Genomic DNA, 12,210 nt, shown 5'->3' on the forward strand with positions numbered 1-12,210 from the left:
TGATCAGTGAGCATCTGGGTTCCAGGTCCTGAGAAACCCAACACTAAACAAAATGGCCTGTCATAATGAGAGACATCTGACATTCAGACAGATGCACAGGGCATTCAGAGGGGAGTTCACATTCCAGGGAGTGGTATTTAACCTAACTACAACCATTTTTATTCCCTATCACTCTGCTTCATTAATGTTAAACATCAGCTATCAAATCTCCTTTCCTCAACAACTAGGAAAAATGTGTTGATGGAAAGGTAATGTCATGAACAACCAACACAAGAATTGTACTGGATCTACCACTGCTGCCATGAAGTGCCACAGCCTTCAGTAGCAGGAAGAATTGCTCTGACATTGTTCAGGTTCCGGGCATCTGCTGAGACTGTCAACACAGGGACCAAATTTTGATGGAACGAGGATACCATCTGATACAGCAGGTACCAAATGAAATGTGATGTAGTTTTCAGAGTAACAACATCTGGCCAGTAAGAACTGTGGGTAGGCTTGAACCGAGATAATACCAGCACAGAGTGAATTTGTTCACACACTGCTCATTTTTAGCTCTGCAGTCAATCTTGCAGGTGAATTTCCCCAGTGTACTTTCACCTGACACATGGAAGTGTTTTACGACCACTGATAAAATCTAACATTTAGTTAATGTCTGCAAAGCTAAATGCTTGAAACTGTGAGCAGGTAATGAAATTTTCCTCCGTAGGGGAGCTGGTTTAGTCAAACTAAAGAGCAGAAGCAATAGAGAGTAGTTTCTAATAATGACACTAACCACTAACCATACATACCATTATTTTAACTGAGCTGCAAGAAAGCATGTCCGTATGAAACGCTACCTGCATAAACTACCTTAGCTGGGGCCATGTCCTGCATCCACTGCACTCCATGAAAGAGCTTAATGACGACTTCGTTGAGCCAGAGGTGTGGTTCTAAGTCATGTGGGAGTCAGACCAAACCCACAGCCAAAACCTGGGCATGATGACAAGAAGAGCTGTCCTGCTTAAGAGCTGCCTGGTTTAAGTCTCCAGATAACTTTCTTTTCATTCACTGACTTACCGCTCAAGACAGACAGACAAAAACTTAGATGGGGAGCTCCTGCAAGATTTTATTCAATGGTACACAATAGGGCAAAATTAAGATTAAAGCAGAATGTATACATTACTGATTTGTCAAGCTGCTAAGACAAATCCATACTGACACCAACAACGGAGGCTGACAACATACGAAGGATGGTGACCATCTCTAGTGTCCATACCTGCAAACACAGAAATACATTAATGCTTAAAAAATGTGTAATAGTAGCACTGATCTGGACAGACCTCTTCTATCACAAACCAATCTGCATGTAAATCAGATGAGGTGAAATGCTATGCTATGAAAACGTTAGGAAACTCTCCATACTTCACTTCCCCAAACAGTCTATTTGGATAGTAGTTAGATGGGAGACTGTTCGTTATTCTCCAGGATTTCATAAGCAAGAGGCCCTTGGTATCCTTATCTTTTGCCCTGAAGCCCACTTCACATATACCCTGAGCGCAAATGAGGCCAAAGCCTGTGACATCCCTGGATGTATCACTGAGCGCTCATCAGATATTCATTCCTGTCCCCATTGCTCATAATGCTGCCCGTGCAATGCCACTAGCCAGGCAACAAGGACTCAGTTTTCATTAGGTGTTCACTAACACACTGTAATATCAAAACACTGGTTAGAATTAATGTTTTAAAAAAGAAGGAAAGAAAAAAAAGGAAGGTGAATTCACAGTTAAGAAAAGAAAAAGGGATAAATTGCCCAGAATGAAGCAAATAACAAACCTCCTAACTGCTATCAATGTACAATTACCCCTCAAAACCACATCCCTTTACCTCCCACTCTTATTCTAATAACAGAACTTTGAAGAATGCAAAGCAAAACAAAAAAGAATGTTTAACTAAAGAATAAATGGGTCAAGGCTGTGACAAAGGCTACATGGACATCTACTTTCAGAATACTAGGAAATCAGCTGTATTCATCTTTGATCCTATTAGAATTACAAAACAAATCATTGCAATACAGAGGGATCCGATAAGACTTCTGGCACCTCTATATAAATGCTCTGGAACACAAGAAGCATAATTCGGGTCATTTTCTAAACCCGAACAGCCCACGGGGCAGTACTGCATTCACCCAAGGCTCCACTTCCAGTTAATTCCATTTTCTGCTCACTGTTGTTTTGAGAGAATGTCAATAGAAACCAGTGCCTTTTAACAACTTCCACATCCACCACAACTATCCGGGCTTCCTTCAGAGCTCACTTCACACCAGGTCATTAAGGGAAGTGAGATCAATCAGCGAGGTGGAAAAAAAACAACCTTTCCCAACAGCAACTATGTGAGACCACAAATGCGAGAGTATCCACATATCTGATATTCATTTCTATCAGCAGAAAGACAACTGGATTTTTCATCTTGAAATCTGTGCAGGATACCTACTTTTGGAACTCCCATTCCCTGTTGTCCAGTGGGCATACTTGGCGAGTTTTGAGCCAGCGAGAGATGCAGTGGAAGTGGAAAGCGTGCTGGAAGAGAAAGTCCAAATCACATCATACTTCAGAACACACAGACATATCTCAGTGTAAAAATTACTGTGCAAAGCATCGTGGTAAGAACAGAGCAACTGTTTGCAGACAAAGTTGGGGAGGACTGATTGTGCACCTCGCTGGCAAACACCAAGGAACTGATCTACATTTTCCGAGAGGAATGGAGCGTGAGGGAAATGGCAGCAGGGTGCCTGCTCCACACTACGTGCAGTGGCAAGCAACTGACTTCTGATGAAGGAGAGAATACAGAGTTTAGCAGCTGCTAAAATCGGCAGAGCAGATGCTGATAAGAAGCATAATCAGAAAGACAACAAAGAAGATTTCACAGTGAGCAGCAAGGACTGCACGTATGTATGTATATACGCTGAAGCTTTCTGCCAATCTTCTGGACAAAGTAATGCTTGAATATAAATGAACTTGCAAAACTAGAAAAATCTCTGTGATGTGTTTAGTACAGGCACTCTCTTCCATGCCTTAAACAGCTCCTAAAAACAAGCTTCCATTTGTGCTCTCTCTTGCACACAGAAATCTCCATTTTGACATGAGAATATCTTCACGTGGTGAAAAAAATCACTTTCCTCTTTCACAGACAGAACTGAACAGCCACATTTACAATCTTACTCCAGTATTATCTCACTGTAACTTGGTCCCACAGCACAGTGAGGAGGGGGGGGGAAGGAACAGGTAGTTATTGTTCCATTATGGAAAATTAGGTCTTCCAGCTCAGGTCCAAGCTAGCTCAGATGTGCTGTGTGTTTGAGTTCACGTGCCAGTGGGACTGCATGTGAAAGAGTGCATATGGCAACAAATGGAGAACAAGTGGAGATGATACACTAGAGCTAATTTCACCTTCCTTCAGAAGGGAAAGCAAACCACCTAGCTACTCCATATAGACTCCTTGGATCAGCCTGCATAAGGACAAATCAAGCGCGCTGCTTTTAACTAATTTAAGTAATCCTATTATTTGGGGACAGATAAAAAAAAACCAACATAGCTTTGAGGCAGCACCTTGATGAGGGAAAACCCGCTCAAAATTAAACACCTATTACAATGCCAAAATATACAGGCAATGGCTCATCTTCCTCCCTTGTCTTTCACATATACCTTTCTACCTTCCACTCCTCAGTTATTTTTCTCTCTCCTTTACACATGCCACTGAACAGATTACTTCAAACAGTGCATTGTTTCATGTTTTCTCCCCAGGAGATATCTGAAATATTTCACAGAACAATCTTTGTCCCTGGTCATGAAAAAGAGGGCAACAGCACCGCACGCGTACTCAGCAATCAGAGCTTCCCTTACATTGCAGACGCCCCATGCAACTGTGCACTCTTCAGATGTAGCCGATGCTTGGTTTGCTTGACATTCTATGCCTGTAAAAACAAAGATTAAACATACATATGCAGGAGTAGAAGATGTACGTGCAATACCAACTGGTAGATTTCTTCATTATAAAGAGCTGAGGTGGGGAAACTCTTTGTTCTCTTGCATTTATTACATCAGAAAGTGTCAAGAGCCATTGGTTTCACGAGTACTGCTTTTCTGAAAGTACCAGATTAAAATGTATTTCATCCTACTGTCCTTCCTCCTCTACATGTTTAGTATTCCAAAGCTCCAGACAGCAAGAGTAGTTAGCTCATCTATCAGTGACATTTGTCTGCTTTCCAAACTTTAAGGATAAATATTTTTCATTTGTTCTCTTGTGTTTTAATGCATTCATCCTGACAATCAGTTGCAATAGCAACTAGGTGAAGAAAAGTTCACCCAGATTTCTTATCCTGCTTTCTCTAAATAGAAATTAATTGTCTTGTCAGACATTTGTCAGTTATATTTACAAACGAATTAGCTCACATAGTGATGAGGTTTTCCTCTCTCCTTTCTGTAGCCTTGTGACACGTAAGTATAGCCTAAAAATACATAGTAGAAAAAAATAAGTTTTAAATTGCTATTTTGAACTTTTTACAGCTAAGAGCTCAGTACCTAGGATGATCCCAAAGATTATTTATGGTTTTGTCCTGGGTTTTAAGTTTTGTGTCAGGTGGTGGTATGCCCAAGAGCACAAGGAGAAAGGAAGGAAGGACACCCCTAGGAAAATAAATCCAACAATTATTGGATTCTCCATTCTAGAGCCAAACCAACTCACAGCTCCAGTTCAAGACGAAGCTTCAGAAGAATAAAAAGACATTTCCAACTTCTTTACAGTCAGCAGCACAAACCTACATGACCAATATTTTAATTTAGCTTCCTGCTAAAGGATGCTTCTTCCAAAGGTCATGCCCAAAAGGTTTAGGAATGATCAGTTTAGAACTTGCTACACGTTTGTTGCTTTATTTTTTTGCAGATCTGTTTTCCTGGCAAAGAAAAGGCCTGAAGGAGTTCCAGTCCTCTGTTTGATTCACAAACGAAGGATTAATAAAATAACTTTCAAGCCCATGCATTTAGCTGAAGTATGTGATCTTTACTTTTTCCTGCCCTATTCATCCTCTCCTCCATTTTCCACACTCCTTCAGGTGTGGAGGTGAACAAGATAAGAGGAAAGACAATTTTTCAAGAGATGTGAAAGGGACTGGTTAACCTCAATCACAGGATATCATTCAAAATAAGACAGACATATAAAGAAACTGAGTAGCAACAACTGTTCCGCATTGCTTGAATGAACCCATATTATATGTTTTACATCAAGACATGATGTACAAAAGCAAGAAGTCCAAAGCTCAGTTTTTGGCCTGCCAAAAAGAGAAAAGAGAACAAAATCCAACAGCTGAAGAGTCTGATGTCTTCATTGCATTCAGCAATAGAAATAAATCTGATTCAGAAAAGGGAAGATGCTCAAGGACCTTGAAGAGCTTCAATCATTTTGGTGAAACACGCACTTGTTAAAATTTCCTGCTCAGTATTGCTACAACAATCTTAGTGTTACTGCAGTACAGACTCACGGTATCACAAAGTATCCTGGGGGGTATAATTTTAGTTTGAAGCATTTGCCACAAGTCTATATGGCAAAATGGTGAGATGAACAGTGAGAGAAAGAGCAAGAAAAGTCAGCTGTTACACAAACTTTAACTGAGGAAACCTGTGAAATTACACAATATACTTATTTTGTTTTTTCACATCTTTCCATGCAAATGATGCTGACCAGCAAGAATAATTTAAAAGATGACAGACCCCAAAGCCTAAAAGAACAGATGATCTTACGCACACGTAGCTGAGGAGTTCCCTTGTGGTGACGTAAGGCCCTCCCAACACAACATTCAGATTTAACTCCCTCCTCAAACAGGCCAGATGCTGCTGCTCACACTACTACCTTCAGCTGCCAAAAGCAGGCATTCCCAAAGCTGAAACACCTTCCGGTCTCCCAGTTGCCTGATTTCAAAAAGGGGCAACATATCACCTCTGCAACAAAAATGAGCAAACTCTCAGAAAACTGAAGCTGATGATTCTGGCTATGGAATAAAGATGAGCTATTTAATGGCTGCTGCCCCAAGAGATGATAAGAGACAGAGAGTAACTCGAGGAATGCTGAAGTATTATTTTTCTGCTTTGCTTTTGATGAAGTGAGAGCAGGCAGATACAGCTGGAACCCAAAATACCTGTAAATAAGTGTGAAAAGAGGCAATGGAAGCATTTCAACTCAGGGAGATACAGCTGAAGTCACAGCCCACTGAATCAGTGAATTTTATGACAGAGCTTTTCAAAATGGCTTCTGCTGAAGCAAGGGTAACCACTGAGGGATTCCCCTTTCTCTTTACCCAGTGCTTTCTGCAGTTACTCCCTGAAGATATTGAATTACTGGGGAGAACAGAATGAACTGTACATACCCTGGCTAACAACACATACTGTACTACGCCAGAGACAGAAAAAGACAAATAACCAGACTAGGAAATCTGAAGTACATTTGTTACCTCCATCATGCAGAATGAGCTCTTGGTTTTTCAAACCCCAGAGGGCTTTCTGAACTCTCTCCATGTAATTTTCTCAGTTTAAGAATGATTTGAATATTCACCCTAGGTTCCTCCCACTATGTTGTCGTATGATTTCTTCTACTTATAACCCCTTTGTACGACGCTCAGTATTTCCTCTGGGTATCACATTCTCAAGATATTTGTGCACAGCTATCATTGTCCACTCCTACTTACGACTTAGCAAACTATACATACATGACTTAGTAAACCTCATAGACTTAGTTCAGTTCTTCTGCCCTTCTCAAAAAGCCAACATAAACCAACCTGCAAACCACTCTGAGATTTTTCTTCAGATTCTAATCAATTTGTCCACCTCTGTGACACCAGAATATCACATTTGATACTTTCCATCTTACTGTCGGAGAAAGAGACCACTGTTTCAATGGCACATTTCATACAGTTCAAAGCACACCAATCACAGTACCACATTCCACGGAGAAGATAACCGACTATTCTGATCATGGTGTTTCTTAACATTCCCCAAACTTGCCACATTGCAACCACTGCAGCAGAGAGCAAACCCTGGATGAAATCACTGCACAAAGAAAATCTAAATACATTCCGGGTCCTTTCAGAAAAGAACAAAAAACACTGGAAATCTACTCATCCCTTCTGTGTGCTGAACATGAGCCACAGTGAGGGCCAGGGGAATCCTTTGTCCTTGTTATTAGCAACCAAGTCGTAATGCATGTGCATTAGCAGAACTGCACGAAGCCTTAACATTGTTATATCCTAACTTTTGGATGCTCAACTTCATAATGTTAACAACCTTCCATTAGCGTGGCTGGCGTTACTTATCACTGTTCTGATGTTTTCCCTTTTAAGGTTCCTCCTCATCACTGGGAGAGGGAGACATTCCTGGCCTGCACTTTATCAAACTGAATCTTGTGCTGTTTTTCCCTGCACAATCTAGTCATTTTTTCCTCTATTTCCCACCACTTCACATCTTCTGTTTGAAAATCTAATTAAGATGTTGCTTAATATCATTAATGATCTGTAACAAGGAAGTAAGTAAACCCAGAGCCAACGCTGAACTAAGCACACCAATTTAGATACCACTTCTACTCTGTATACTGTCAATTTTGGTCCATCATTTGCAGTTTGGGCTTTTGATAACATTGATTATGCCCTAACTAATAAGGTGCTATGCTTGAGCAACTCAAAAAACAAAACAAAACAAAAACTAAGTTACCTGTGCTCTCTTCCTTTGATGTTCTTCCGAACATGTCTATGCTCTTTCAATTCCACCCAACCTCAATTCTGGCAGGCCTCTTTATTTATTTATTTATTATTATTATTTTTTAATTATTACTTATTTTAAAAAGAGCTGACAAAGGAAATTCATCACTGGAAAGTAACATCTGTCCACATTCCTTCCAGCTCCTCTGAATCTTCCCTTCATCCTCTTGTTTCCTATTTGCCATTTATCAATGCCAACAAATACATAAGACTCTATTTGATCTCCCATAAGAGGTGGCATTAATTTTGAGGCAGATTTGCAGAAGGAAACACACCAGCATCCCACTCGTTTTGATTATCTTGAATTACAGAGCTGTACGTGTTTGTTTATTGCATATATAAATTCTATCAATGTAAGTTACGTTCTAACCAATCTTTAAAATGCCATTTACCCATCAGCTATATATTTCTTCTCCAGCAAATCAAACACCTAAGATAATAAGTTGTATTCAATGATGTCCACTTTTGGGATGGTATAGGTTTGAGATTCTTAAAAGGAAATCATTATGTCAAAGGTCCTCAGCAGCCACTCCTCTCACCTTCTTGCCTTCAGTGTTACCACTCCTTTTCTAATGAGCAGGAATAAAGTGAGCGATGGACAGGCAGCAGCCGGCTCAAAAGAGAACAGATCTGACTCCAAGTAAAGAAGTCAGCTTGCTTAATCCACTTTCAGCCCTGCATGGCACAGTGTGCTCTTTTTTTTCCCCTGCTTCTTTTAATTTTCACACAGGCTCACTGACAGTAAGTTACCATCAGCAGCACTTCCAAGGGCTACTAAAAAGAAAGTGAAACAAAGCTACCACAAAGAAATCATGACTGGCTCTTGTCATGTCCTGAAGGTCTTGCTTTTTGAGGTACCACAATCCTCCCATATTATAGTACAGGTGACTTCCTATCTGGGGTATGTTAGAAGGTGTTCTGTGTCTTACCACTGAAAGAACACGGACAGTTACTGTGCCAACAACATACTGTCAGAGTTTTGAGGATAAAAGAAATTGGTTCTGTTCTTATTACCAATCCTCAATTGCACCAAAGCCAGAGACTTTATGTATGGATACCTATTTCACAATAGAATTTATTATACTTACTCCCAATATCACTTTATTTTCCTAAGTAGTAAGTATATTTGTTAATTGGACTGTTGAGAGTATACAGGAAAAAAAAAGTGAATTAGTACTAGCAATGCTTGGTGTTGGTTTCAGGATTTTATAATTTTCTTCATAAACAAACAGGTGATTCTCTAGGCAGCCACAGAATTCCCTATAATATAACCCTAATTTAGGCAAGGTAGCTTTTGTGGAATGAGGAGTCAACAATTCAGTGGTCTGAATCTTTTCTGGTCAGTCAGACACAGAAAGCAGAACATGATTTCATTCTAATGGTTGCCATCAAAAAGCTGATACCTACTCCAACATCCCAACCCTTACAATCTAATACCTCTCTTTGTAAATGATACCTGCCAACCACGAATAATTTCACTTTCTACAGACTCTGCATTATTACTTTGTTCCTCTTTTTTTTTTTTGCATTCAAAATACACCAAGCAGCATCATCTCTTCTGCAGTTGTGATACCAGGTGATTCTATTTTTTAAAAGAAAAGGGTGAGTGGAAACCAGAATGACAGAGGTCACAAAAACAGATTACAGGACTTCAGCATTACATAGAACAGGGTTTAGTAGTGGTACTGAAAGACTCAGTTCTGAACTGAGAACCAAATTTGCTGAAATACACCCTGAACAGTGGAAATTTCAACTGTACATCTTGTACACATCAAAACTGTAAGTACTCTTCCCCATCATTTACTTACATAGATCCATAATATGGTTTCTGCAAATGGCACAGTTATCAACCACAATGTCCCATGCCCACAGAGCTACTGCGTTCCACTAGAGTGAGGGGGGAAAGAAGAAAAACATATATTTTATTCAATACATAACACACGGAACTGCTTGTTATTCCTCAAGATCCCATTTCTTTCTGAAATGAAAAAGTTAGGATATTAAAAAACACACATCTTACAGCTCTAGAGTAATTCTTTCTCGCATACCTCTCACACTCAGTGTTTCCTTCTAGTTTCAGAAACAACAGATACCTCTCCCAGTCTCTCTCTCTGTTCTTTTTTTCCTGCATTTCTATTTATAATCTGGAGGCAAGGATGCATCTCATGCCACATCCTCAGGTCGGAATTTCTATCGTTTGCAGCAGTTCTCCTAGTAACCATCCCTCAGAACAGATGCAGCCAACAACCAGAATCACCTCTAACTTTGTCCCTCAGTGACTCCTGAACCATCTTCATTGCAAAAATAAATTTTAAAAAAAATTGGAAGTGCTTCCATACAAACCTTTCAAAAACTTTACTTAAAAATATGAAGGTAAGAAAAGTGGGATATCTGTTCTGTGTTACTTCAGTAGGACTGGCTAGAAAATTCCATGACAACTTTAGAAAACCAATTGAGAAAGACTCTGACACAAGCTATGCAGAAAAACATAGCACCTTTTTCTTCTTCCTCACCCCAAAAAGAACTAAATCATCCCAGCATAATTAGGTCTTTGTAAATTGTCAGAACTCACGGATTGTTTTGAATACTGAAGGCAAACTCATCTATACACTGGTAGACAGATAGTCTTTGTTTCTACTTTATAAAATAGACTGAATATTTTGCTTCTTTCTACTTCTTCAGTATTTTATTGAGCGTATCTTCCCTGCTTTATTCCATTTACATATAAGTGTTTCTATTGCTTCCACTTAGCTCCAAATTCAGAAGGATGAAAGCAGACTCCCAAGTGTTGCTAAGTGTTTTTTCATTAGTACCACCAATACTATCACTAGATGTTTTGGGAAGTGAGTAGTGATCTTCTTCTCATCTAACAAGTCCAGCCAGCCTTCTGGCATAGATTTCATCTCTCAGGGTCTCCATCCATACACCAAGGAGTCACTATAAAGCTCTCAGCACCTTCACGGTTGGATATTAGGAAAAATTTCTTCTCAGAAAGAGTGGTGCAGCAGTGGCACAGGCTGCCCAGGGAGGTGGTGCAGTCACCACCCCTGGAGGTGTTCCAGAGCCATGTGGATGTGGCACTGAGGGACGTGGTCAGTGGGCATGGTGGGGTTGGGCTGACATTTGGACTGGGTGATCTTGGAGGTCTTTTCCAACCTTAACAATCCTGTGACTCTGTGGCAGCCACACTTAGGCTATTGAATCCCACCACCTCTCTTGTGACCCACAGGCCTGTACTGAGCCACACAGGCCTCAAGCAGCCCTCAGCACCTCACAGGGAAGCAGAAAATGCGACAGTGAGGAGTGCGATAGCTGTATGGTAACTGCTACAGATGACAAAGCATACTGAGGGTGACTCTTGCAAGCAGGACTGTTGCACTGGCACTTCATGGCACTGCTATCACCTAGAACTGCATATCCTAACTACCTCTGGGCCCCGCTGAAGTGAACCTGGGGTCTTTTACCACCATTCATCTTGCAGCCACACTGGAGCCGACAGGCCAAAGAGCCATATTATGGTTGTTTGGGGGAAGCAAAGAAAACCAGGGTGACAAGACAGCATTTGCTGACCGCCTACGACTTGGTTTGTGAAGAATACAAAAAGAAGCAGCCACACAAACGCGTGCAAAGCACCCTTCGCACCACAAAGGGCCACTGGGACAACTGAGCCAGAGCGACCGGGACTGAAGAGGAAGCAACAGCCCGCCAACCCGCTCCCTCAGCCCGATCAACCCTCGGCTCGGGGCGGCGGGGCCCAGGCAGAACTAGCCCCGCCCCGCCCCTCCCCAACCCCTCGCCCTCGCGGCGGCGCCCTCTGATTGGCCAATCTCCGTTCCACGCGCGGAGATCCGCCTCACCCATTGGCCCGGACATATGCCAATAAACTCCGCAAGCCCTCCCCCCCATTTTGCAGCGCCGGTGCGGAAGCGAACGCCCGGCTCCGTGAGGGGAGCAGCAGGCGGCTCGCGGCCCGGACCTGCTCGTAGCCACCTGGCCGTTCCCGACCTCCCTTCTCCCGCTGGGACCGGCCGAGTGGAACGCGCCACGCCAACGGGTCTCACTTTCTTCACTTCGAAGCGCTTCTTGCCGGCGCCGCTGTTGGTGCCGCTGGGGGTGTCCACATCCATCGCGGCCGCCATTTTGGATGCGTGAATAGGCCGTTCCGCTCTGTGCACATGCGCGGTGGAAAGGGGCGCAGGGAGGCTTGAGCGGAAAGGGTAGACGGAGCTTCCGCCAGGCCCCGCCCCTCCCCAGCAGCTCCGTCACCAACTGGTGTGGGGACGGCGGCAGCGCGGCGCCCTGGGGAGGCCGGGAGCGTTGTCACGTGGGTTGGCGTTTAAAGGCGCCGCGCAGGGCGGGGTTCCCTTATTGAAGAGCCGTGGAGGCAGTCGGGTGGATGGTCGTAGGCGGGGCGGCGGACCGTGGCGCTGTTT

At 42.4% G+C, this 12,210-nt stretch overlaps 1 protein-coding gene across 1 annotated transcript; it reads right to left on the reverse strand.

Annotated features, from left to right (window-relative positions):
* Nucleotides 1-1,085: 1,085 nt before the first annotated feature.
* On the reverse strand, nucleotides 1,086-11,982 carry RBX1 (ring-box 1). The gene is made up of 5 exons (XM_042837958.1): nucleotides 11,839-11,982; nucleotides 9,586-9,664; nucleotides 3,879-3,949; nucleotides 2,470-2,555; nucleotides 1,086-1,255 (listed from the first exon to the last, which is right to left on the reverse strand). The coding sequence occupies exons 1-5, from the start codon at nucleotides 11,914-11,916 to the stop codon at nucleotides 1,243-1,245; spliced, it is 327 nt and encodes a 108-aa protein (XP_042693892.1). The 5' UTR covers nucleotides 11,917-11,982; the 3' UTR covers nucleotides 1,086-1,242.
* Between the last annotated feature and the right edge of the window lie 228 nt (nucleotides 11,983-12,210).

Source organism: Centrocercus urophasianus, unplaced genomic scaffold (genome assembly GCF_019232065.1).
Source record: "Centrocercus urophasianus isolate 14NV4802_14NV808 unplaced genomic scaffold, USGS_Curo_1.0 seq_73, whole genome shotgun sequence".
NCBI lineage: Eukaryota > Metazoa > Chordata > Aves > Galliformes > Phasianidae > Centrocercus > Centrocercus urophasianus.

Excerpts from the sequence above, each read along its gene's own strand:
- RBX1 (XM_042837958.1), bottom strand. The coding sequence starts at position 11,916 with ATGGCGGCCGCGATGGATGTGGACACCCCCAGCGGCACCAACAGCGGC. Across the intron at positions 9,665-11,838 it reads AGCGCTTCGAAGTGAAGAAA|TGGAACGCAGTAGCTCTGTG; the intron begins GTGAGACCCGTT and ends CCCTCACTCTAG. Across the intron at positions 3,950-9,585 it reads AAACCATATTATGGATCTAT|GCATAGAATGTCAAGCAAAC; the intron begins GTAAGTAAATGA and ends TTGTTTTTACAG.